At 46.8% G+C, this 27193-nt stretch overlaps 1 protein-coding gene across 2 annotated transcripts in view; it reads left to right on the top strand.

Annotated features, from left to right (window-relative positions):
- Positions 1 to 665: 665 nt before the first annotated feature.
- Positions 666 to 27193, top strand: part of MDGA1 (MAM domain containing glycosylphosphatidylinositol anchor 1) — a 149505-nt gene continuing 122977 nt past the window's right edge. For both annotated transcript variants that reach the window (XM_057415460.1, XM_057415461.1), the window contains exon 1: positions 666 to 940. In XM_057415460.1, coding sequence (XP_057271443.1) covers positions 814 to 940 — 127 coding nt within the window. In that variant the 5' untranslated portion in view covers positions 666 to 813. The remainder of the gene's footprint in view (positions 941 to 27193) is intronic.

Raw genomic sequence — 27193 nt, 5'->3', positions numbered from 1 at the left:
CGAAGAAAGCCTGGCTGAGCAGCAGGCGGGGCGAGGGTGCCTGCTCTGGCTGCTCCCCTCTTGCTTCTCCCTTCAGGCTGGCTAGGGCGATGCAGTGCAGCTGGGGAAGCTCTTGGGAGCCGCTCTAAAAGAAAAAAAAAAATCCTTCCTGGATTTGATTAATTACAACAATCCCCTCCCCAGAAGATCAGGAAAATAGGAGAGAGCATCACCTACCTCTCCCTCCGCCTTTCAGCAACTGGCTCCTACCCCCACCCTTCCGTCCCCCCCTTTTTCTCCACCTCCCTCTCCCCGTTTGCTCCTGGGGCTGCGGCCAGAGCCTTGGAGGAGGAGGAAGGGTAAAGACTCTCCCAAGTTGGCCCCAGTTGGCAGCACTTCGGGCAGCGCTCGGCAGATCCCACCGAACAAAGAACCCCCTTTTCCCGCAGGGGCCGGAGGCAGCAGGGCCCCGCTCCTGCCCGGTGCCCTGGGCTGGCTTCTCCGAGCCCCCTGCGGGCGGGCGCGGCTGCCCGTTTTCCTGGAGACCCTCGAGAACCTGGCGAGGGGAAGCGGGAAGCAGCGCCCCGCTTTCTTGCCCTCCTCTCTGCCTCGTTCCCTCCCTCCTTTTTTTTTTTTTTTATTTTCCTTCCTTTTTTCTGTTGTTTTTTGTTTTTTTTTTTTTTTTAATTCCATCCTCAGGCGGCCCCGGTGGGGGAGTTCGGGGGTTCCTCCTCGTCCCTCCCTCTGGCCGAGGGGCGCCGCTGCCCGGCGCGAAGCCGGGTGCATGGGGCGGCGTTCCGGGAGGCTTTCGTCTGCTTCTCGCTCCCCCGCCGGATGCTGCCTGGGCTGTTTTGGCTGCTTTTCTTCGCCGGCGATGAAGGCTCTGCCTTGAAGATGGAGATGATCTGGGTTTTATTCCTGTCTCTGGTGCCGGTGTACAGCAGGGGACAAGGGGTTTACGGTAAGAGACGTTGTCGCGGTCGCTGTTTGGGGACGTGAGGGCGCAGACAACGGCGGTGGGATCAAAGTTAAAAAGCACCTGCAGGAGAAAGTAAATGATGCCGGCGAAGCTCGTCGCAGCCCGAGCGGAGAGATTTATGCAGCAATAAGGCTTCCAGCGCCTGTAGCCACTTCATAATTTCTCTCTGTAACCCCTGGCACCGCCGGTGTAGGAGCCCGCCGAGGTGTCGCGCCGGGAGCCGGGCATGAGAGAGCTGCCGCTGGCTGGAACGACCCCCGGGTCCGGCTGATGCTCCCTTGGGGACGCCTCGCTGATGCCGTGAGAAACGCGGCGGCGCGGCGCTGGGAGCACTCCGAGTTGCAGTTTCTTTGGGGTAGGGGGGGCCTGAGTGTCCCCTCTCAGCGCAGCCCTTGTGGGCTTTCTTCCTTGCCAGAGCACCGCACGGGGAAGCGCAGCGAAGGGCGGCAGCCGCTGCCTCGCCGGGGCTTGGTGCCTGGGGTTCCCCTAGCTGCCGGGCAGCCCGCTCGCCGAGTTGCCCGGGTCTGCCCGCCTCGGCGGGGCTGGCTGGGCTCCGTCCGCCTCATTGGCGACCTCCGCTGAGCTCCCTTCCCTCCCGGGGTGCGAGGGCTGAGGCTGCTTTTGCACCCTGTTGAACTTTGCTAGCGATTTTCTTCTTCAGATTGTGAGCGTGTGTGGGGGTGCTGGTCTGTGCCAGAGCTGATGTCGAGCTGCTTGGCTTTTTTCTGTTATCATCATTATCACCGTTATTATTACTGCAATGGTGTTTATTTCCTCTCCTTGCTTGCAGGCAGGGTGGCAAATAGCAACCTCGAAGGTCGTCCCCCCTGCCCCCGCCATGAGAGGTTTGCTCCCGCAGCCCCTCAGGGGCAGCAGAGGCTGGAGACGGCACCCTGTCCCCCGCTGAGCACAAGCCCTGAGTGGAGAGAACAGCCGGGATTCACTTTAGCCAGCAGCACAGCCCCCCCTTCCCTCTGCCAGTCCTCTCTTGATTCTTGCTTTACAAGATCTGCATTTCCAATATACTGGGAAAAAATAAATAAAAGCAACCCACAAGACTTGCCTCTTATAACAAGCCGGCTTTATCTTGGCTTACAACTCAGTTGTGCGTTGCTGTAAAGTCCTTCTGGAAGGCATGCCTCTGCCTCTAACGAGCCAAGCTCTCTGAGCTTTAAAGAGAGACCCCAGTGAGAGAATCCAGCCCCCCCGCTCCCCCTTTTCTAACAGCACGCAGCCAGTCTCTTGTGTGAGCTCTGGCAGAGATCAGTCCAGTCTCACTGACTATGGGTAAGTCTTTGTAGGTCACTTTTTAATGATGTATTTCTTTAATGGAAACAATTCCTCCTTTCTCCTTGAGGACTGGGATGTTAGTTTGATTTTGGGTCCGTTTTGTAAAATAACCATTTTAAATAGAGGGTGTTTGGCTTCTTGTTTTATTGTTTCTTCCTCCCACTATATGGATTTTCTCTCAGTCTGCATGTCCAGAGGAAAATTTTAGGACCCTCTGAAGGCTGGAAAGATGAGAAGTAGAATGAGTTTGTGGTAAAGAAGCCTGGTCAGGGCAGGTTATTCAGTCCTTTAAAACAGGTAATCTGCTTCTAGCTGAACTTCTGTTATTGTGTTTTAGTGTACTCGCTGGTGAGTAGCTGTCACTTGCTGCACAATGGTCTCTCCACTCAGCACAGCAGCCAGGGGAACAAAGCTTAAACTTGGTTTTGCTTAAATGTGCTTTAGAAGGTTGCCTGTTGTGTTTTTTCATCCACTTCAGTGAACTTACATTCGATAGAGCTGCTGCTAAATTAGATCTTCAGAATAATTTACTAATGTTTTTGTCTTTTTCTCTCAGAAAGAGATTGGAGCAGCTGTATACAAAAGATACAGACATGCACTAAGGAAAGCATCCTTTTAAGCCAAAATGGTACACTATTTCTATCTATTCTCCTATTTAACTACACAAAGGAGAAACCTAGTCCCTTCTTTCCTCCTCTCTCCCCTCCCTTACCTATTCAAACTATCGAGACCATCAGAAGCCTTAACAAGCAACTGTGGCTGAGTGCAGCCCAGAGCAGTGTCTTGTGGAATCAGCACACTGCAACTTCTATGGTGACTAATAGTTTTCATATTGTCTTCCCCAACCCTGCCTTCAGTCCACTGCTCTGCACTAATTTCATGCCTTGTGCAGCCAGTGCTCTTTGCTTTGATGCAAGATTGCTGTTATTGATGGCTCAAGCAGAGCCAGATTGATACTGTTTTATTTGCAAGGATAAATAAAGCAGGATTAGAACCTTCTACCCCCCTCCACTTTGATTTGTCCTAAATGTTAGTCTCTCACCACAGCTTTAAGCTTTACTGAAGTGTTCAGTGTTGTGAATGCTGGTATCATGTGGCACTTAACGTAGAAATGATGGGAACTTGAGTATCATGTTTCAGATCTGTTCTTCTGCTTTTGAATATTTATTTATGGAGATGGAGAGAGGCATCTATATGGGTCTATAAATATATTTTACTTTAGTAAATCTGATGAGATTAAATCAGATTAAAAAAGATAAACTATCCATTTGATGTACCCTTTAAATAATACACCCACATAGATGCGCACAAAAGACCTCTGTCTAGGACAGTGGAATTGTTGGAGAGGTTTATTGAGATGAATGGTATAAATAAAATGTGTGTAAGGGGGTTTCTGGGAAAGGAGTATTTGCAATGGAGGTGCAATTTAATTAGGAGTCAAGGTGCTTTTTGCCTACTACCTGGAGAGGCTTGTTAGATAAATAGGCATTTGTTGTAATGACTGAAGAGTCATTACACATTACTCAGTCTGAAACCCTCTTCTCATAGCTGATACCATCCTTTCAGCCTTGTTGGTTGCAGCAAGACAAGGCTGGCCTGATAGGGAAGGCAGTTCAGGAGACTGCCAAGAAGCAGTTTTTATTGGCCTTTTGTGGTACACTGTTTTCCAAACTCTGTGTGCCTTCAAGTCCTGGTGTATTAATGCTGCTGGTCAGGATGAGGAGCAAGCTGGAACAGATCTTTAGGAAATGTCAGAATTTGGGGGGAGGGAGGAAGAGGTAAGGAGAAAGGGGACTTGCCCTTTCAGCATTGGAGTTGAAGACTATAACAACTATAAATTAGACTGAAAGGGGAGGGTGGAAGGGTGGTGTCCAAAGGGAAGAGTATGTCTAGTCGGCCTTGCAGATTTCAGGGTATGCATAGCTCTGTCACAGAGCTGTTGCTTTGCTTACTCCATCTGCAGATTATAATTAACATTTCTGGGTTGTCTTGCAGCTAGCACAGTCCAGCTGCTCAGCAGTGGCCTTTCACGCTAAATAAGCCTGGGATGTTTTGTCCGTGCCTCTCATAATTCACTTGTGGAAAAAGGCATTTTGGGAATGGTCATCACAATGTGTGATGAGGGGCTACAGCAAGGTGATGGAATAAAGGAGGTTTAGGCGGGGCAGCAGGGAAAGCTGCCTGGCACGGTGATCAGAGGGGCTGGATGGGCTGCATTGCTTCAGGCGCTGGGAACTGGTGGGGGGGAAGCTCTCACAATTACAGAGTAATCTTGCCCTAGCTTCTGAGGTGGGGAATAAATGACCTAGTAAAGCTCTCTCTTTAAAGAGACACCATCACACTGAATCACCCCTGAAGTGCCGTTACAGGCAGCCAAAAGATCTAGTGAAAGAATGTTTTCTTGCCTCTGCGATGGAGGAGTGTCATGGTAAAACATAACCTGGGTTTAGGCCGTAAACATCTGCACTTTCTCACTTCGTGTACGTGTGACACGATTTGTTTCCTGCTCCTTTTACCTGGAAAGTAAACCTCTTTTCCTAGAGTTTTCAATGCAGGATGCCTCGCACCCTCCTCTTGCAACCTATGTGCATGCCTGTCTTGCTGCCTGTTTCTGGGGGCACAGACACACTCAGTTAACCTTGAGCTGGTGACCTGGATCAGTCCCTCCCCCCTGCTGCTGCCTCTAGCTGTTTTGCCAGTTGGAGCAGGAGTCCAGACACGGAGCTCTTCAGCTCTCTTGTGTTATCCCAGTGTACCACCTGTGCCTTCAGAAATGGGTGAGCAGATTGCTGGCTAAGCTCGTGGTGGAGCCGGTTCCTGTGAGCCACTTCTTGGCTGATTCCATTTGAAAAATGTGATGCATAAGCACAGTGGTCTTCCAAACTATATATATACACATGCGTGTGTGTGTGTGTATATCCTTTGTGCGCAGCCATTTCCTCTTGTTGTCCAGCCCTTAAATCTGTGGTAGCTTAGGCTGCAGCCTTTTGGTTACAGGAATGAGTTTTGTTAACTGGAGGGCTAGAGAAAGTCTCACCAAAAGGTTGGGTCAGTTCAAGATTTGAATAGCCCTTCAGCAGTTCTTTAAGGTCAAGGCATTAATCTGTGCAGTCCTGTGCTTCAGAATGCTTCGCTGTTCTCCAACTGTAGTGTATCAGATTCACCCTCCCGTGACACTCAAGCCTCTGTTTTTAGGTCAGGTCAGTAGCTTCACACACCAGATAAGCCCTCAATTGGCTTTAATATGCAGTTCTAGAAAACTGACATTATCCTCTTGACAGGTTGTTTGCAACTTGTTGGTAGAAGTCAAAATATTTCACTATAGGTGTCATCAGAAACCACCATCCTATGCTAATTTTTGTGGGAACATGAAGACAGATGTTGAATAATTTGACATGAGCAGCATAGCTTTTAAAATTATCACCGTGTCAGGCGTGAACTTTTTTTTGAAATATATATATGTACTTCAGATGAGTTTGAGAGAAGGAAGGGAGATATAGCAAGTTGCTCCCAATAAGTGGAAGATGCAGCTGAGATCGCCTTGGAGGTTCAGTAGTCAGACAGCAATTCAGCAGTGGCAGTAAGCGATGCTATGCTGCTGTTCTTATTTTCAAGTAACAAGACAAAGTGACTTCCATGCTGGTAACTCGGAGATCTTGTGACACTTCACATCAACCAGAAGCCCCACTGTTTTGCCTGTGTTTTTATTGGAGTTGCTGCTATTCTGCTTGCTTGAATAGTGCAATTGCAGGCTTCCAGTCCCTCCCTCCGCACACACCATGCTCTCTCTTGGTTCATTAAGCACAGTCTATGGCTAAGAGTCTTGCCTGCGTGGCTATGGCTTATTATGAGGAGGGCAGACTTGGGGCTTGGGGAAAAATTGTGTTTGCCCAATGCCAGTGTGCTGGCAAAAGCAATATAGGGAGAGATGAAAAGCTGAATCATGCTATATCAGATTGGAACAGGGACCTCAAGCATCATCTGGTCAAGCCTGTCTAAGCAAAGCATGACCTAAAGTAGATGTCCCAGCACCTTTTTCAGCCAACTCTTAAAAGTGCCTGGTGTTGGGGAATCCACCACTTCCCTGGGGAGATTATTCCAGTGGCTGATTGTTGTTGCTGTGAAAAAGTTTCCTCTTTTGTCCAGTCGTAATCTCACCAGGAATACCTGTGCCTGTTACCCCTTGTCTTTTCCATGTCACTGTAAAAATCGAGTCTCCATTTATTTTGTAGCCACCTGTTAAATACCAGAACATGGTGACGAGGTGTTGCCCTGAGCCTTCTTTTTTGAGACTGCTTCAGTTGGAGGGTGTTTCTTTGTTTATGGAAATGTCCTGAACCTCACCTGCAATAGTTGTCTTTAGTCAGCATAACCCAAGTCCCGTGGTCAACTGGTTCTCGGGAGAGACGGTTCTCTGATGAAGTTCTCATGAGGTATTGCGAGATGTTAGTATTGTTTGGGCAGGGGTGTTGCTGCAGTGTGTCCTCAGAGGGGGCTGCATTTTGCTGTGGAGATGAACCTTCCAAGCAACAGACAGCAGGGACTGTTGGTTTGTTCTTAGAGGTGCTGTGGGTACGCACATCTGGTAATACAATGTGGATTTCTTCAGGCTACGAACCCAGGTCTTACGTAGGCTCAGACTATTAAGACTTTGAGATCATTTCTGCTCTCAAGCAGTCAAGGTAAACATATCAAGTATCCATGTCCTAGCCACCTTTTGCCAATCATTGTCCGTTGGTGTTGCACAGATTGGCACATTTTCCCCTTCTGAATTTCAGTGTCCCCACAGCTTGTGGGGGAATCAGAGGGATACGGCATGGATTCTGCACAGCAGATTGCAGATCTGGCAGGACCTCCAGCATCCACCGGAGAGTGATGTGCTGCAGAGAGGTAGGAGAGGGGAATGCGTGTGTTTCAGGTCTCTGTGCCCATGTTAGGATCCAAAGTACTTGCTTTGGAAAGAAAAATGCTTTACTCTGTTCCTTAGTTAGGGAAAAGAGGTTGAAGGGGTTTGGGGTTTATAGCCAAGCACCGGCTTAGTGTTTAAAAGAAGGAATTAAATGTGCGATAACCCATGGAGCCGACAATAAACAAACAGCTTTAAAGAGAGAGAAAAGAACTTGAGAGTTGGAGCCAGGACAAGAGGGCTTCCGAGCATCAACTTGGCTTAACAAAAGTTAAGTCAGAGGAGGGCTGTTGCCAACAGGTTAGCAGTGACGGGGCTTGCTGCGAGGCTGAGATTTTCCACGTCCTGTGCCGGGAAGGCAGGCTTGTCTCCCAGCTTCTTCCCTTGATGGCACAGCGCGCCAGCTGCAGGCGACTCGTGCCTTCCCTCCCGCCCAAGGGAAAGGCCAGCGAAGCCGCCCGTCCTCCGCCGTCCTGCCTACGGGCTCCCCTCCAGCTGTGGCTGCGCGGGGCACATCTGGGCGGAGGGGCCGGGCCGGGCCGGGCCGTGCCGCGCTGCTCCGCCGCTGCCCGGCAGAGGGAGGAGTTGCACCGACCCGGCGGCGGGTGGGGGAGCGACCTGTCCCCGGGGGGAGGGTGTCCGCCGGGGGAACCGGGGCGGAGGTCTGGTCAGCGCCGAGCGTCCTCCGTGGGCAGCGCCTCTTGTCCGGTGCCCCCTCGGTGGGCTTCGGGAACCCCGCGTGTCCGTGCTTCCGGCGCCTTCCCGAGAGTGGGAGCGGGGGTGAAGTTTGCGGGAGTGAGCGCCCGGGAATGAGCTGCTGCTTCTGCCAGGTTTTCAGTACTAGCTGCTTGCATGCTTTTGCTCTGCATCTCCCACTGGCTTGTTTTATGGTCCATAGCTCTGTCATGGTGTACCCAAGCAGTTCAGGATCTTTTTACTTTTTTAGTTATTTATCCTTTTGGTTTTCCTTTCTCCCCTTTGTAATACTCTTGTAGAGTTGGGACAGTGCTTTCCTTTCCTTCTAGAAGCCGTTTTTTGTCTGTTTCCCATAAAAGAGCATACAATAAGGTGAGCACAGGTCTCTTCAATCCTCAATTAGCTTTCACCTGTAGTCTCCATTTCCATTTTTCTTCACATACCCGTGTGGTGGTTGGTTTGGGATTCTTTTGTTTGGATATTCTTGTTTGGTTGGTTTTGGTTCTCAAAAAGAAAAAGTGGGTTTAAAGGTGTTACAAGAATCTGAGCAGATACGAGGGAAGAGTGACCCTCGCTCATGGCTTTGTCTCTCGCAAGAGGAGAAAAGAAGATGGCAAGATGGCTGGCTATCAGGGTCTCTAGAGTATTCAGGTGAGGGCATTAGCACTGTGGTAGATATTCCTGGCTCTGTGAGGCAGCAGAGCTGAGTGTGCCACAACAGAGGTATTTGATTGATGCTGGTGCTTTGGCTCTAGAAAACCATGACTTAAAGGCCCCCGGTTAGTGCAGCGTTGTCTTCTGAGCACTGTGGCTGCTCTTTGCACCAGCATATTGGCTGTGCTGTATCCCAGGTCAGCTGCTGACTACTAATATCTTTAGTTTTAATGCCCACGTATTCTTGTCCATGGCTGGCAAAGGGAGATGCCTGAAGTTAACTAGGGAACTAGAGAGAGACAGCTGATTATAAATCATTAGCTCTTTACATTTTTTACTTGTTCTTACAGACTAGACAATATGCTTACACTAGTATGTGACTGTATTCCCAAAATCTTCATGTCTACTGTTTAACTCCTGTGAGAAGGATGCTCCCTTCGTACATTTCTGTAAAGCACTCTATGTTCTTAGTATCATGCTAGTAATGAGCAGCAGTGTAGATATAGTTGTGTATTTCAGTGGTTGCAAATTAGGCAGGACTACTGGGGACAGCTGTGATGCTGGAGTGGCCCCAGGAGTTGGAGTCACCAGGGCTGCTCTGTGAGCAAGTCACAGCTCTGTACTAGGCTGCAGACCTCCAGAGTGAGTGTGCAGCAAGGTGGTGAGCAAGGATCTCAAGCAGCTTTTATCGATCTGGCCAACCTCTTGTTTTCTTATTGTTGCTTTTACTCACAGTGCAAATCACTAGTGGACGTGATATTGGCTCTTATTCCTTTGCTTTAGATTTCACAGGGGAGATATCACTGATGTAACTAAAAAATCTGGCTGTGGTGTGCTGGCTTGTGGTTTCTCTCCTGTGTGAGTGGTAGTGTAGTATGAATGGCACGCAGATACTTTTGCTGTATTTGTGTAAATGGAAATGATGGCAGGGTGAGGATAGCAATTGACCAAGGTGCAGTAAGAACAGCAGTTTCTAAAGATAAACTAGCAAATGTTGCCTAAAGACGAATTGACATAACATTGAAAGCTAAAGTCAAGCTGTGAGAAAGGATTTAGGATATCTGCAGGTGAACATTTATACAAGAGGAGCTGCTTGTCATTGCTGCTTCTGTTTCAGAAAGAAATGGTCCTTCACTAACTGGCTTAAATTGTTTTAAAAGAAATGTGGATGGGAATCTTGTGCATTTCTTGTGTGCCTTTGTGATGAAATAAAAAGGAAAAGATATGATTCAGACAGATGTTTGAGAAATGTGGCAAAATGGCTTTTGCTTGCAAATGCTGTTTCTGGTGCCTGTTTTGTGCCTTGCACAGTGGAAAAAAGCATTTGTAGAGTGAAGAGTGACTGCCTCTTGCTAAGCTTAATAGTCAGGTTATTCTGATTTAAAGCATCCCGCAGAATACTGGAAATGTGAGGAATGAAGGCTCATAAAAGTAACCTGAGCAGCAAGAGCCAGTTTGGGTATGGGAGACTGCACTGTCCCGCCAGTCAAGTGAATCCAGTTGTGGTGTTAAGAAAACTGGTCTGGGGCATTTCCACTGCAGTTGGTAAGACCCTGAAAATCCCTCTCGGAGTGCATAAGTAGGATTTCTTGTGGGTTTATGTGATTCCCATCACGGCAGTATCTATGGACTTCCACCTTTACAATGCCTCTGTTGCCTACAGTTATTCCACTCTGCATGTGGGGAAATGAGATGGAGATTAAGTGATTTGCCTGTGGCAGAATGGAGAATCGAACATCAGCAAAGTTTTAACCATCCTTTTCTCTCTGGTAAAGTGCAATTGGTGTGAAGTGCAATCCCTGTTGCTGACAGATCCAAGGTAAATACATCCTCAGTGAGAAGCAATAAGCCACTGAAAAGAGGCTCTGATACAGTTATCTCAGAAGCAAGCTTTTTTTATAAGAAAACAAAACCATATTTTGTCTTTCACTATTAATTTAGCTGATCTTTGCTCACAGGTTAGGATTTATTTTGGAGCATAAAATAAATGGAGGTCTTCTAGAAGTTGGACCTTACTGTACAGCACTGGGAGAGAAAGAGAAATCTTTCAATCATGGGTACGTACAGTAGATTTTCTGCATGAATCTGCAGGTGCCTTGAAAAGCTGCTCTGAGGGAGGTGCTGGACCAGGTTAGTTCCTGAATCGGTTGACTCATTCTGCAACAGTTTAAATTATTTTGCGTTTGATCAAAGAAGCAGTATTTCCTACTATGAAAAGCTGTTGTCATGAATGGAAATGACTATTGCTGGTACCCAAGGAAAGAACAAAAACTCTGTGCTTGCCATGAAGGAGCAGGGATTTGTGATGGGGCAGGGGGGAAGCAGGGAACCATATCATAGGTACATGATGAGGGAAAGGGTCTGGGACAGAGGAAGTTGTGATCACAAGGGTGGAGCTATGGCTCTAAAATAAGGCTGGATATCAGATCAGAACACAGCTTTTGAAGAAGCAAAGAAAACTCTGAATATTCCAACACGTTTTGTTATTTTAAGTATGTGCTATGGTTTAGCACATACTTTATTCCTGTTTTTCTTACAAGTCTGAAGATAGGAAGAAATCTCTAGTGTTTGTTTCCCAAATGCTAATGAAGGCTGAAAGGAATTGATGTCAGTGATTATTTTTTTAAATTATTTTTGAAAGAGAGAGATTTCTTTTGTATTTAGAGCATTTAAGATTCACAAATATGTGTTTGAGAAGGGGATTATCTTGATCAGACATCAAAATAATTGCTGACTAAGATGACCACCTTATCTCTGGAAGTGATCTTGGAACTGGGCAGTGCCGTTAGCTGCAGGTTGGGAAGATTCCTATTTTAAGGTATAGTGAATGATGGCACCTTGCTATTCCTAGTACTGCTACAAATAAGGCATACTTGGAAACTGGATAACAATACAGGAGCTTTCCAATGCTATCAGACAGTGGGATTAGGGGAACATTTTTGCAAATAAATTGACTAAGGAGCATGTGCACTATGCCTACGCAAAAGTAGAACTGTAACTTGTGGGCGCCCTATTGAGCTAGCTTTAAATTTAGCTGTTCTGATTGCAGCACAGCTGTAATGGCATGGAGCTCAGCCTGACCTGTGCTCCCACCAATTTATGTAACATCCCAAGAGAGCTGTGTGTGCTCATCCCCCTGCACCCAGGGTCACCTGGCAGCAATATCCTGCCCTCAACTCCCTGAGAAGTTGTGGGGCACCTACACCATGTTCACTCTTGCTTTTGGATTGCAACACAAACAAATATACTCGACCCTGGCTGGGCAACTGGGTAGTGAATCTATACATCCAGCAGGTGGCTTATTGTGGGGTGCAGTTTTGAAGTCTGAGATCTGCAGTGACTTAGCTACTGCAAGCCAGTAGTTGTGAACTGTAGCAAGACATATAGAATCATAGAATAGTTAGGATTGGAAAGGACCTTAAGATCATCAAGTTCCAACCCCCCTGCCATGGGCAGGGACACCTCACACTAAACCATATCACCCAAGGCTTCCTCCAACCTGGTCGAATGATGGAGCATTCACAACCTCCCTGGGAAACCTATTTCAATGCCTCACCACCCTAACAGGAAAGAATTTCCTCCTTATAACCAATCTAAACTTCCCCTGTTTAAGTTTTAACCCATTACCCCTTGTCCTATCACTACAGTCTCTAATGAAGAGTCCCTCCCCAGCATCCCTATAGGCCCCCTTCAGATACTGGAAGGCTTCTATGAGGTCTCCATGCAGCCTTCTCTTCTCCAGGCTGAACAGCCCCAACTTTCTCAGCCTGTCTTCATACGGGAGGTGCTCCAGTTCCCTGATCATCCTCATGGCCCTCCTCTGGGCTTGCTCCAACGGTTCCATGTCCTTTTTATGTTGAGGACACCAGAACTGCACACAATACTCCAGGTGAGGTCTCACGAGAGCAGGGGCAGGATCACCTCCTTCGACCTGCTGGTCATGCTCCTTTTGATGCAGCCCAGGACACGGTTGGCTTTCTGGGCTGGAAGCACACACTGAACCCGGCTCATGTTCATTTTCTCATCGACCAACACCCCCAAGTCCTTCTGCACAGGGCTGCTCTGAATCTCTTCTCTGCCCAACCTGTAGCTGTGCTTGGGATTGCTCTGACCCAGCTGTAGGACCTTGCACTTTTCATAGTTAAACTCTATGAGGCTGGCATCAGCCCACCTCACAAGTGTGTCAAGGTCCCTCTGGATGGCATTCCTTCCCTCCAGGGTATCAACCGAACCACACAGCTTGGTGTCATCGGCAAACTTGCTGAGGGTGCACTCAATCCCACTGTCCATGTCACCAACAAAGATGTTGAACAAGACCGGTCCCAACACCGATCCCTGAGGGACTCCACTCGTAACTGGTCTCCAGCCGGACATTGAGCCATTGACCACAACTCTGTGTGCGTCCATCCAGCCAGTTCTTTATCCACCGAGTGGTCCATCCATCAAATTGATGTCGCTCCAGCATGCTGGGGTTGCTCTTGCTCTGTGGCATCCTTCAGGCAAGCATAACTTGCAATGCAGGAATGCAAGCTGGCTTAATGCAGCTTACTGTGGTGAAAGGTTGCCTCTAGACAACACATCTAGAATGAATCTTTAATTTTGAATTTTGAAAGGCTCTTCCTGAATAACTCCTTGTGTAGACAAGCCCTGCATGTAGCTGTGATTAAGTTTTTAGATTGTTTTTCAAAATGGGATAGTCAAGCTCCTGAACTGTGTTTGCTGCATCTGAAGGCATTATCCATAGAAACTTAAGTTCCAGCTTTGGTTAAAATAGCACAATAATAGTTTGGTTTCTGGCTGGTCAAATACTAAGCAGCTCAGGACTTTCATCTTTATTCCAGCAGAAAAATGCAATCGACAGTAGAGAGTGACTGTTCACTATGATGTGCATGATTAATGCCATAAATCTTTCATTTTTGGGATGTTGGGTGAAAGGCATGAATATCACCACAACAAATTGAAAGGAGCAGTTTGTTACATATTCGTGCCTGGCAGTCATGCTTAAAACTCCATGTAAAAGAAGGAATTAGCCAAAGTGAATGGTAGTTATCGAAACTAGAAACAGCCACTTTGGCATTTGCTAAGCTTTGGCAGAGATGCCATGCTGATTTTTGCAGATCACAATGAGCATATGTACCTACTTGTGGCTGATGGTTATTCCAAGTGGCCAGCAGTAGTGTGTGTGCTATTTGACAAACAGTTCTGCTTCTCAGATTATTATGGAGACATTTCGAAGTATGCTTGCAGCATATGGCTTGCTTAAGGAGATGGTTTTAGATAAGAGACATGAGTAAAACACAGCAGATCAGCTGCTTATCACTCAGATTCAGATAGGTCAGCAGGGCATTTTGTACAGACACTTAAAAGAGCAATACAGAAAAATGAGGGGCAAACCCTGTATTCACAGCATTGCAGACTTTCTTTTCTTGCACAGAGCAGTGTGCAGGAAAGCTCCAGCAGAGCTAATTTGTAATAAAGGATTTTAATTTAAGAATTGCATTTTATTGTCTCAAAGCAAGTCTAGAGGAAGTAGTAAGTGAGGAGGGTGGGGGGAGGAAAACACTACATGAGCTTTTTGCTTGTAATGCCTAAATAAAAGCTTTGCAGAAGGAGGAAGCAAGGAAAGGTGCTAAAAAGTACTAGGATCTGTGATATGCTTGGCGAGGTAGACAGGGAAATGAGGAAGAAATGTGTCTAGCTATTGCTAGATTTAAAAAAAGAAAAAGAAAAGAAATGGATGCTGTTGATGGTGTGTAAATTCTAGGAGTGAGAATATGTATCTCTTTCATTGGCCTCATGATAATACCCATGACATTGTTGCTGTTGAAAATGAGGGATTGGAAGAGCAAGTGAGAACAGCCACCCACACCAGGCAGAAGCCTTGCCTGAACAGGATTGCACATCTCCAAGGGTGATAGCTGTAATTCCAGGGTCACGTAAAAGGGGGATAGTCTTAGCACCCCTGTTGGAAGAAACTGGAGGATTTGCATATGTACTCCTATACACTCTTTTTAAGGTCCTGGATGCTCTGTGAGCATTGCTGTTGTCTGTGGGGAAACAGCTGTAGGTAATACCAAGGCTGGAGCCCGCACCCGGGGGTGATGTAAAAAGGGTGATAGCTCATAATTAAGGGGTTCATTTGCCAAAGTAACTCTTCTGCATTTTCCTGTATATTATTTCTCCCTTTTTGTCTGATCCAGTTATTCACTGTAATTAGTTTTTGAGGCACATTGGACTGATTGGATTTTTGTTGATATAAATTCTTATTCCTTGCATGTGCCTTGTCACACCTGTTTGCCTTGCTGAGACAAGATGACTCTTTGCTTGCCAGCCCAGAAGGAAGCAATGCAGCTACAGTGCTGTGAGCAGGCAGCTGTTATACCTGTGATACCCCAGTAAAAGCTGCTGGCCAGACTCTGACTCCAGCCTCTGCTACTCTCTGGCCAGGAGGAACGGTTGTGCTCTTCCAGATCCTCCAGGAAAAAAGATGTTATAAGCAGGTTGTGGGGAAAATCTTAGAGGATTCACTTTCCTGGCTACAATTTTTGGCTTTGATGTGCTACTCATGTAGATAGCATTTTAATTCTAAGGCAAGGGAGTTAAATCCAGTTGAGCTGTTGCTCTGGTAAAAATGCTGGCCTGAAATGCTGTTCATAATGGCTTGGATCTTGTTGCTGTCAGTCTTCCTTTATGACTTTTTTTTTAAAGGCTTCAATGTAAGCCAAGTCTGTTTGGTTGTGTTTGTTGTGGGTTGGTTGGTTGGTTTTTTTGTTTTTTTTTTAAAGCCTTAAAACTTGAGAAAAAGGCCAGTTTCTCCTGGTCTTCTGCTTCTTCAGATAAAAGGTGGTGCCATTTATCTGCCTCAAACAGATGATCTGAAGGTGAAGCTGGCAATTTCAGGAGGTGTTTGCATCTGGATGTGAAAAGGGAGGGCATAGACAGGCAATCTCGGTTTTCCTGTTGTGTCCTGTCTTGGCAGTTCACAGGGATTCACGGTCATCTGAATCTCACCCCCCACCCAGCTCCATTAAATTTTGACTTGAGACATTTTTAGTTTTGTGGCAGTTTCTACTTCAATGCATTGATGAGCATCTTCTCATTGATGGCTGGTTGCTGTGGTCACTGAGCTGCTGCCACTGTCTCAGGCAGCCCCTGAGCTGCCTTTGGTGAGCTGCTGTTGGAGAACCTGACAGCAGATCTGTCATCAAAGTACAGAAGATCCTTGAGTGTGAACCCTCTTCATAAAGCATGCTTGTTTTGTACAGCCAGAGTGCAGTGCCTTGAGACTTGGGTTAGCTGAGTAATGCACTGCCAGAGAGGCCAAGCTCCGTAGTTACTGGATTTTTGTATCCACTCTTTGAGATGGTGGATTCCTTGTTTCTTTGGCTTGAAAAGGGTCTGGGCACTTTGGTTTCAAAGCCCATCATTCTGGAGGATTCGGATTATGCTTGTGATTATTCCAGAATGGGATAACTCTTATTATACTTGAGCTTTAGCCTAAGTGTCATCAAGTTATGCTTCCACATAAGTCTACACTAACGTGGAAAAGTTTTTCCTACCCCAAAAGTTTTAGACTGTTTTCTCTGGTATGTGACCCTACTTGAGTATCCTTTCCTAGAGACTGCAGGCTTGTTGCTCTTGTGACTTGCTGTCTTGAAGTGAAGTGGAGGTAGCTGGCAAGAGTTGTTTGGGTTTCTTTCCCTGCTCCTCATCCTGTGCTTTCCTGCAGGATTGTTGTGCTGGGATAAGAGGTATTTTCCCTTTTTGTGCTTAATTGCGTTACACTGGTTAAAATCTTTTCACCTTTGTCACTTACATTTATTCCCCAACTTTTCTGGCTGCCATAAAAAGTACAGCTAGAAGAAAGGACATAAACAGAGCTAGTGTTCAGCATCTCACTTGGCTCTGCAGATAAGGGCGTCATGGTGGGGAGCCGTTGTTCCATTGTCCCAACCATCTTCCCCTCTGCATCCTCTCTTTCCTCAGTTCCTGTTGTTTCACTTCAGAATCCTTCCTGAATTCACTTTGCTTAAAATAATATTTGTTTGAACAATAAAAGCTGTATTAAAGGGATACATTATCACTTAGTTTAAATACACATACTGGCTCTGTGAGACAGGGCTTTGCAAAGGAAGTCTATATGCTTTTGCACATAAAATGAGTATGTCAACAAAATCCTGATAGAGGTCTGCGACTGAAGAAAGCCCTTCTCCCCTGCTTCCCTGCATGCAAATATCCAAATACAATGGCAGTTCCTACCGCTGAAGCAGCAGCAAGGGAAAACCAACCAGCACTGAAATGCTGCTAACGATACCTTTATACTGAGCTATAGCAAAAGGCAGCTGGAACCTTGGTTTGATCTTTTTGTATGAATAAGATTAAGTAGCAGGCATGGTGCTGGCAAAGGGTATTTTCCTGACCCTCTTCCACAAAGCTTTTGAAAGCTTCTGGAGAAGCACAGAGAATCTTTGTTACCTGCTGAAGGAATGGTGATTGAAGAGCTCGGCACAGCGGAGTGCTCTGCCTGTGTCCCTTTCTCTTGCTGGAGCCATCTGTCTGCGTCATGGTGTTTGTGTGTGTGGCTTGACCAGCTGTGCTTGTAACTGGTCACTCTTTGGGAGGGTTGATATTTTCAGTTTAACTCTCTTGATTGTAACCTGAATGGATGACTTCTAATGAGTTAGGAACAGACTGGCGAGGGCAGCTGACTGAGGAATGGAATCTTCCCTTACAGCCGAGGAGTAGTGCCCTGCATGACAGCTTTCTGTCCTTCTCCAGCTCCTGGGTTCATGGCTAGTTTGTGGTGGCTGTCTTTGTGTGGAAGATGTAAGGGTCTGAGCAGTGCTGTAAATCTTTGTCCTGCTTTTGCTGCTTTGAATTTTATTTTCCAGCTACCTTGTATGGGGTGAAGCTGTGTGGGTCTGTACAAGTCTCCAAAGTCGCTGCGAGTCTAGGCTCTTTCTGTCAAATGTAGCCAGATTGTTTGTTACTGTTGGAGAAATATGTGAGAAAGACCTAGGCATAAAGAGTTCAGATTACCCTGTTAACCGGAGCAGATGGACTTTGCTGCTGTCGGTGTCCCTCCTTTCCTGTCAATATTTTGCCATTCATACAGGTTTGACATTAAACGTATCACCTCACTTGGGTGAGAACCTAGCCTGGTGGTCACTGAGGACGTGGGAGTTTGGGTTCAAGGGCCAGCTCCTAGGTCTCTCGAGGCCCGTGTGTGAGGCAGGACTGCTTCCGTAGCCACACTAACAGTCTCTGCTCCTGCACTTACTCTGCTGGTGTGAACTGTCATCACTGCTTCCATTTTAGAGCAACAGTGAGAAAGCAAACTTCCTTTCATCTGATCTGTTTTTCCTGTCAAGTAGCTTTTCAGGTTCCCAATGCTCCCTCACTCTGCTTTCTTTCCCAGAGATATCTTGCCAGCATAACCCCCTCAGGCCAGCCACGTATGTAAATATCAGTCCATGACATTCCTAACACAGGAATTATTGCTGTCTTTGCCTTCATTTTTTTATTTATAGCCGCCTTCTTGGGCAGAGACCCAATTTACTTGTTGATCTTCTCATCACCCTCCAGGAAGCAGTACAGGCCCTAGGTCTCATAGAATCATAGAATGGTTTGAGTTCAAAGTGGCCTTGAAGATTGACTAGTTCTAACCCTTCTGCCGTGGGCAGGGACACCTTCCACTAGACCAGGTTGCTTCAAGCCCTGTCCAGCCTGGGCTTGAACACTGTCAGGGATGGAGCAGCCACAGCTTTTCTGAGCAATCTGTGCCAGCACCTCAACACCCTCATAGTGAAGAATTTCATCCATATATGTGATCTAAATCTCTACCTTCTTTCAGTTTAAAGACATTACCCCTTGTTCTGTCACTATGCTCCCTTGTGAAAAGTCTCTCTCCAGATTTCTTGTAGGTCCTCATTAGGTATTGGAAGACTGTTATAAGGTCTCCCCAGACTTTCTGTTCTCTGGGCTGAACAAGCCCAGCTCTCAGCCTGTCTTCATAGGAGAGCTACTCCAGACCTCTGATCATCTTTGTGGGCCTTCTCTGGACTCTCTCCAACAGGTCCACATCCTTCTTGTGTTGGGGGTCCCAGAGCTAGAGTACCCTAAAGAACTGGCAGTACTCCAGGTGAGGTCCCACAGGAGTGGAGTCTGCCAGTGCTTGAGTGCTTCTGGAGTTTGTGTGTCTCCTGGAGCACTGCCCTTTCTGATCGGGGGTCAGCTGGGCCAGGGTACCCATCAGTCCAGTGCTGGTACTGAAATAAAGCCAAAACTCGACTTACTTAGCCATGTTGCAGGACAGAACAGCCTCCAGACACTGTCTTCCCAGGGTGAAGAGAGATAAAGGTGTCTCCTCGTGATACTTGTGTGCTCATAACGTACGTTGCTGCTGGATCAGTCTTTTGTTGTTTCTCAGGTAACTTGTGAGTAGTAGGTCTAAAACTTATGTTATTCTGCAGCATCTGCAGGTGGTTAGGTCGAATAGAGGTAAGTGCAGTCCTTTTTACTAAAGAAAGAATTACACGAAGCGTACTTCAATTGTACAGTGACCTTTCTTTTTTCCTTCCAGTCTCTCAGGAGTGTGACTCTTCCCCTTTCATAGCTGGTCTATTTATTCTCTCCAGTGTCTGGTGGCTCTGCCCCAGGAGCATGCATTCCCACAGACAGCAGCAGTGAGGTGCCTTAGGTGAGTAGGATGGTTGTAGGCACTACAGCAAAGGTGTTTTCCATCCATTTGGGGAAAACTGTTTTTGTCTCTCTGATAATCCAGTAGAATCCCCTGGAATCCGTGCCTGGGGAAAGCTGTGACATTTTGCATTGTTTTGGGAGCTCTGTGGCCACCTTCCCAGAAACTCTTCCTGGATTTTATGGTCCTCACAGGGAAACAGTACAGTAACTTCATAATGGTGAAAATCAACACTGGCAGAGGGAAATCCATATTTGTTTTTAGAGGAAAAAAGAGCCTACAGTTCTGTTTCCTTGGGACTGAGCTTGTATCTAATCTGTGGCATCTTTCCATTCTTCTCACTCTTTTTTGGGTGACAGCAAGGTTCAGATTTACACTTGCACCCAAGTAACTGTAATTGAGGATTCAGTCTGAATGCCAGTGGAAAGACTGACAGAAATTCCTCCTGCCTGAGCTGCAACCTGGTTTAGAGGCCCTAAACCATAAAACTCCTTGTTAATTTCTGTCAACATCTGCAATACTGGAACAAATCTTAGAAACCAAACAAACCAAAGCAAACAAACAAACCCACCCCACCCAGCAAAGACAAACCCACAAATAAGCAAAATAAAACTGCATTATTAATGTCTCATGTCCATGATAGTCCTCCTTGGTGGTTTTAATATTTTACCTTGCTTCTACATCTCCAAGTTGAAGTCTGTATTTTTAAGGTGGTATAGCCTCTCTTCCCCACTGGGGGGGATGGGGGCAAGGGCACAGACCAAACCCTGTCAGCTAGGTGGTACCAATCTAGCACTTTCTTGCCTTGATTACTTCATGGAATAATTGGGTTTGGAAGGGATCTCTGGAAGTCACCTGGTCCAGCCCTCTGCTCAAAACAGGGCTTGTCTGACATTAGAGCCAACTTTGAAGTTAAGGCAGTCTGTTAAGGACCCCACCCACTTAAACTTCCAAGGAAGGAAGGTCCATAAGCTCTCTGGGCCCCTCTACTGGTGTTAGACCACCTTCATGATGACATAGTTTTCATCTTTATGACCAATGGGGGTTTCCTGTGTTGCATGTGGTGGCTTTTGCCCTTCCTTTCACCATGCACCTCTGAGGAGGGTCTGATCCCGTGTCCATCTTCCTCTCCCCCGCCATCCTAGTTAGTAATAGTGGAAAGATATCCCTTGTCTCTGTTTGTTTTTTAAGGCTTGAGGAAAAAACAAACAAAACAGCCAACACAACTTGTCTCTGCTTTTCTTCATGCACCACATGCTCCACCTGCCTGACCATTTTGATGGCTCCTCACTGGACTTGATCCAGTACGTAAGTGATGCTCTCTGGTAAAACATCTTTTTGTGTTTCTTCCAATGAGATGGTCCTTGCTGCATGGTGTTTATGGAAAAAAACACTTTATGGCCTATCCTCCTCTTTAAAATTCTTTGATTAACATGCTGTAATTAGCACATTCCTGGCACAGTCTGCCACAGGCAAGCAGGGAAACTGAAGATGCGCTTGTAGACAGTAGTACATTTTCAATTACGTGCAGATAGTTTCTGGTAATAGTTATATTTAGCATTCTTTTGTGAGTGTAGCATAAAGATTGAACAAACATGCTGTCAGAGATAGTGGGAAAGGGCGATAAACCCATTGACCACATACCACAAGGAGTAATGTATGTGTATGTGTACATGTACAGGTGTATGCATCTGTGTGCATATATATTATATATATTTATTAGACACACAAGTGCATTTTGGAGGGTCTCTCTTGGGATACCCAGTTAAGTTGCTTGATTAGAAAGCAGGGGGTGTCCACCAGGTGCCCATGTCAAGGAGAGGGTCCTGTCCCTGGTGCATAGCAGTAAATGGCTGGGTAGGAAGACAGAGGTGCAGTTTCTCAGGGAAGCTTTGTAAAGGGGATGTCAGGTCTCACTCAGATTGTTTAGTTCAAAGCTGCCCACAGTGTGCTAATGTGACAGGGGGACTTTGTCTCACGTTGAGTGCTCTGGGGTTTCTTTGTATTTTGAGTTCTCCGTAGGTGCCCAGTTGGTGGCTTTGCTTCACAGCGTGATGTGCCGGAGCAGGAAGCTGAAGATTGAGTTGCGCTTTCTCTCTCCGTTTGATAGAGTTGTAGGTGGCATGGAGAGTGGGATGCTGGGGTAGGAAGGAGAAGGATTTATTTTACTCCCACTGCATTTTATCTGGGCAACATGCCCTATCTGAACAGTTGGTTTGGTAGCTTCTTTTTCTTAATTCTTTTTTGCTTCATGTTGTTAGTGTCTGTGTTTTTTTTCTCCTCCCCCCATAGGGCCATTTCCAGATTAAAATGAAACAGGTTCTAAACTAGCAAGAAGGGATTGAGAAGTTGGGAAGGTCCATGCATTCAGCTGACAGAAATGTAGCACTGAATCCCTGAGAAAGGCATCAACTTTGCTTATTCTCTTGCTGGTAAAGCCTTTCAAAGAATGGGATGACTTTTAATGTCTATACATCTGAATGTCTGTATGTCTGAAATGTAGCCCAGGTGCAGCTACACATCTCCATTGATACCAATACTGAATCACATGAACGAAAGGACTGAGCTGCTTTTTTTTGTTATTTTCTAGCTCCCAATGTTGAAACCTGGCTGCTGACCTCTTGGGTTTTGTGAGAAGAAATGTGCAGCCAGTCCCACTCCTGCTCTGCTGACTTTTTTTGGTGGTGTTTGCATACAGCTTTTCTTGAGGAAGGTGTGTGAAAATCTTGCTCCCGAGCCATCTCCTCTGAGGCAGTGGCAGCGCTGCAGTTTCACTAGGAAATATTAATGCATGTAAACATTTTTCAAAAGGCATTACATCTTCCTGCACGTACTTTATTATATTCTCACAAATCTGACTAGATTTGATAGATAGGTAACCAGGGAGCAACGACGGGGGAAGTGTGCTGGAGAGGGAAGGAGGGAAAAGGGAGCGAGATAAACACAAACCTGCTGTAATTCAAAACAAGGCAAAATCAGATTGTATGCTTTGGCTAATTTTCTTACTCAGGTATTGATCCAATGGCTGCTCCAGAGTCTATTAGCAGTCAGCCAGTGAAAATATTTCCCATCGGGGGCTCTGACCTGAGACGGGGGTGAATCTATAGCAATTTGTTCAAACAGAGGAAAGCTTTTTCCTCTGATTTGTATTCCAATTTGCACGGTGTACAGAGGGGGGCCCTGTTGTGGGGTTTTACAGGGTGGTGCTTCTCAAGCGAGAATCAAGCTTGAGCCAGGTAACTGACTGAAAAAACCCTCCTGATTAAATTCTGAGCCAGGCACCTTCCATCTGTCTCTTTGGGCTATCTGGGCACTGCAGCAAGCTTGCCTGCCAAGGGGAGCAAAGCAGCCCTTTGCATCTCCTTGTCTGGGAGGATGTGCAGGCCTGCCATATTCAAAGCTGCCCCAGAGAAGAGAAATCTGCCCTTGCTGGAGCCTTTTAAAGAGATGGGGGGAGAGAGAGCAGAAGTGTTCTCTTGTGTACACCTTCCCTGCGTGCTGCCAGTACTGGCTAAGGAACAGGTTTCCTTTGAGACCGGCTCTCTTCACCAGTGGGCTCTGGCCTGGTCCAGCTGGGCTCACAACTGGTTTGATCCCATTAGCTCCTGCTGGAGATGACCAGTGTGGGTGCTGCTTCTCAAGTTCCATGTTTCCAGTTAACTGGATCCTGATGCTTTCTTGGGGCCTGCCAAAAGTTGCTTGATAACAACAAGCTTTGAGCCCCAGCTTCCACCCAAAGCTGTGCTGAGGGTGACATAGGGTCATGGAGCATCCTTTCTTACCCCTGCCTGTTACGTTACTGCTTCAGAAGTAACCCAGGTGCAAAAACAATCTCAGCATCCCTTAAACCCATGTCCTGCAGCTATCAAGAGCCACCAGAAATCTCAACAGTGAAAAACCTGACAAGGTTAGCAGGGCTCAGGGTTTCCAGTGTTTGTTGGGTCACCAGCAGGTCTGAAGCCAACTGCTTCCTGCTGGTCCATGTACCAGCCTTGAGACCTCCAGGTTTGGGGTTTAGCCTGCCTATCTTGGTAATGAGGCGGTTGTGAAGCCATTGTTTGAGAGATTGGGAAGTGATTCGGAAAGCCCTTGTTTATGCATAGGAGCATGCACTCTGTCTCTCACACCACCCCACCAGAGAAGGCCAGAAAAGTTATTGTTGTGTGTTGAAATACAACATCTTGAAATATGTAAGAACTGGAGAAGACCTCTAAACTTAGCTGACCAAGCTCCTGATCTTTATATTGGGCTTCCACGTTAACCAGTGATGCCCGACTGCCTGTTTTCCACTACCAGTCCAAAGATGGGAGCCTAAGGTGGAAAAACCCTTATAGTAAAGAGAGAAAGAGAGGAAAATCTTCCTTTGTATAAAAGCAAAGGGTAAGAGTAGAGGGGGGAGAATAGGATGGGTTCATTTTCCTTATGCTGTTTTACAGCTTTTAAAATTGGCTGGAATTCTCCTCAGCCTTGTTATACTTGCTTTAATTTAGTGATGGCCACAGAAACACTCTGAGGGAGGGAAGAGTAGGAAGGCAGAAATAAATAAGTACTTCAGATCTTAAATTTGTGTCATTTTTAAACCACGCATTTATTTTTGACTTGGCTGTAATTTTCAGGAAGCAGCCTGGGTGCCGGGGAAAGTGGTAATTCCAGCTCTGAGAAAGAGTGGGAAAGTTTGAGATTTTTAAAGCAGTCAAGCAGAGGTCCCTGCAGTTGATGGAATGAGGGGAGTGTGCATGGGGACAACAGCAGCAGTGTTTTGCAGTACTTAGGAGAGTATTTAACAGCATTGAGGCTGTAGAGTGTGTAGAGTCGGTAGAAGGCTTGTTGAGGTACTGGAGGGAGGGCTAGCAGAGGGCAGGCTCCTCTGCCCTGGCTGCTGTAGGAGTGTTGCAGACCACATTTCCAAGGGAAGGAGAGCCTCATTCTTCCAAATTGTAGTATGGCTTTCTGGACAACAGACAGAACAAGTGCTGGGCCAGGCTTTCTGAGCAACGTGGGCTAGAGCAGGACAATTAAAATCCAAGGTGCCACTTGCTTGACAGCACTGGTGATTGGCTCCCATTAGGTGTAGGATTTTAAGCTTTTCATGCCAGCTAATTGGTCCAATCCCTGTCCTAGGCGTGCCAGTTCCCAGGGGTTTAGCAGAAAGAAGAATGACTCATGAAACAGAGCTGTCAAGCTGCAGGTCCTTGGTGTTGCTTTGCATGTGTTGCCCTTTCATTCCGCTGTCTCCCTCCTCCAGGGTGCAGGCTGTAAGAGAGGGAACTGAACAGTTTCTCTTGTCTGTAATGTTTTGCCTATCCTCTGCAGTGTTGGTTCCTGCAGCAAAGAAAGCTGTGCTTTGCTCCTGTGCTGAAGAGATGGAGCTAAGCTGTTATCGTGTGCTTGCTTCCATGGGGGATGCTGTGCACAGCACAAAGCAGCAACCTGTAGGAGGAGACTGCTGGGGTAGGATGATGCAGGAAGGTGATTGGGGGCTGCTTTGCCTTGGTTGTAGGGAGGAAATGCTGTGATTGTCCCTTCTCTGCTGAGGGAAGGGGGGATAAGGAGGGATGCATAGTACTCACAAGTTACAAGGACTGAGGCAAGCTGTTCCCTCTAGATAATGTTTAAAGTTTTGTAGCATATATTGTGAAGTATACCTTGGAGATGGCTATTAGGAAAGTGTATGAGGTGTATATAGAAGCCTAGTGTGTCACTGGGATGCACAACACAGTCTGTGGCAGGTCCCCAGAATAGCAGCCTCTTGATGTCCTACTGTTGTACAGGGCCAATTCATCATGTTTCTCCTTGAAAGCGCATTAGGCTCTGTCTGTTTCACGACTGTGGTGAAACAGAACCTGCTTCCCTCCACCATCTCTGTAGACATGTATTCTTGTGTTCTTTTTAATGTCTTGTATGGTGTATTTTTTTCCATGAGGTAACACCACTGTCAGGGTTAGTTCCCCTGAAATGCTGGAGGAAGCCTTCCCTGCAGACTTCACTCACTTCTGTCTATTTACATGCTTGCCTGCCCACGCTGCTGGCGCTTGGTGTGACTTGTGGGGACAGCACAGCTCCACTCGAGGTCTCTTCCAGCTCTCAATCTCATGCTGCACAAGCCTGTGTGCACAGGCAGGCTCCAGGGGCTGCATCTCCTCCTCTTCTGGGGCTGGTGCCATGACACCAAAGGGATCAGCTCCCTCCAGTGGCCTTTCCTGTTGACCCTGTGTAGTGGTTTAACTCCAGGTAGCAACTAAGAACCATGCAGCCACTTGCTTGTTTGCTTGCTCCCCCCATGTCAGGATAGAGGAGAGAATCAGAAAAGTGAGAACACTCATAAGTTGAGATAAAGACAGTTTAAGCAAAGCAAAAGCTACACACACAATAGAAGCAAAACAGGGAATTCATTCACTGCTCCTCATGGGCAGGCATTCAGCCACCTCCAGGAGAGCAGGGCTCCATCATGTGTAATGGTTGCTTAGGAGGACAAAATGCCATCACTCTGAGTGTTCCTCTTCCTTCTTCCCACAGCTTTATATGCTCAGCGTGGTGGCAAATGGTATGGAATATCCCTTGGGTCAGTTGGGGTCAGCTTTCCTGGCTGTGTCCCCTTTCAACTTCTTGTGCCATGTTCAGCTTCCTCACTTGGGTGATGTGAGAGGTAGAAAAGGTCTTGATGCTGCATAAGAACTGCTCACCAGTAACAAAAACATCCCTGAATAATCAGCACTGTTTCCAGCACAAATCCGAACCATAACCCTATGCCAGTTACTACAAAGAAATTAACTCTACCCCAGCCCAGACCAGCACATTCTCCACCCCTTATTCCATACCTCAGGTTTCACGCTGTCCTCAACACCAGCCACCACCCTTCCCATCTTTTGATATAATACGCAGCTGTCATTCCCTTAGCATGTGGACCACCACTGTGACATGTCTGTAATACATCCAGAGAATGCCCATAGAGTCCATTTAGTCCACGACTTTGGGTTCCATTTGTTACGGTGGTCACTCAGGACAGGAGAGGTGGTGTGTTGCATGGAGTTACTGGGCACCAAAGGTAGCCTGGGTTGGGTCACTGCTGCGCTTATGCTGCTTCTTGTAAGGCATGTGGTATAAGGTATGTTTCCAGCCATCTGGTGGTTTCTTCCACCATTGTAAGCATGCAGTGCTTGCCTTGGCAGGTCTGTGGGAGTGTGATATAATCAATCAGTCAGGCCTCCCTATATTTATATTTCAGCCATTGTCCTACATACCAGAAAGGCTTTAACCGCACGGCTTGGGTGACTGCAGGCGTGTTTCACATGCATGGGTAGTCTGTGCAATAGTGTCTGTGGTCAAGTCCACCCCTCGATCGTGAGCCCATCTATATGTTGTATCTCTTCCTGGGTGGTCTGAGCTGTCCTGGGGCCATCGGGCTATATATAATTCTCCTTATGTTGCCAGTACATGATTACTTCCAAAATTCCTGAGCGACTAGGGTTTCCTATTTGAGCCTGTTGTGTGATCAGTGTGACCCACTTACTCTAGCATCAGTTTTGTGATGTGTAGAGAGGATCCTTCTTTTGAACATCCAGCTCCATACTACCTCCTATGAAGAAAATTAACTCTAGCCAAGCCAAAACCAGCACACCCTGGCAGCTCTCCTTGGCATGAGCGCAGTTTCTATCTCAGATCACAGATCAAGTGTAGCAGTAAATTGGAGTCAGTGTGGAGACACTCTGTGTTTTGGTCATTTGTGCAGCTTGGACTGTGGCTGAAACACTGGCTTCCCACAAGCCAGGAAAGGGCAGTGATGGGAACTCTTCCATTCTCCCCTCTGCATTAAGGGCAAGTTTGTGTGGGAAATGAAGGGGGCCAAATGGAGAGTTTTGCCAGGCAGATGGGCTCTAGCCCAGATAGCTGCGGTGGATTTAAAGTTGTCTCTCTGCCCCCTGTGCATTGCAGGGAGTTGAAGCTTTCAGGCTTCCAGCTTAGATGCTTTCCTGCTTTTCCACCAGCTTTG

Source organism: Pezoporus wallicus, unplaced genomic scaffold (assembly GCF_028554395.1).
Source record: "Pezoporus wallicus isolate ANWC-B61680 ecotype Strahan unplaced genomic scaffold, APGP_CSIRO_Pwel_v1 contig_5352, whole genome shotgun sequence".
Classification (NCBI taxonomy): domain Eukaryota; kingdom Metazoa; phylum Chordata; class Aves; order Psittaciformes; family Psittacidae; genus Pezoporus; species Pezoporus wallicus.
This window is presented reverse-complemented; position numbering and strand designations above follow the sequence as displayed.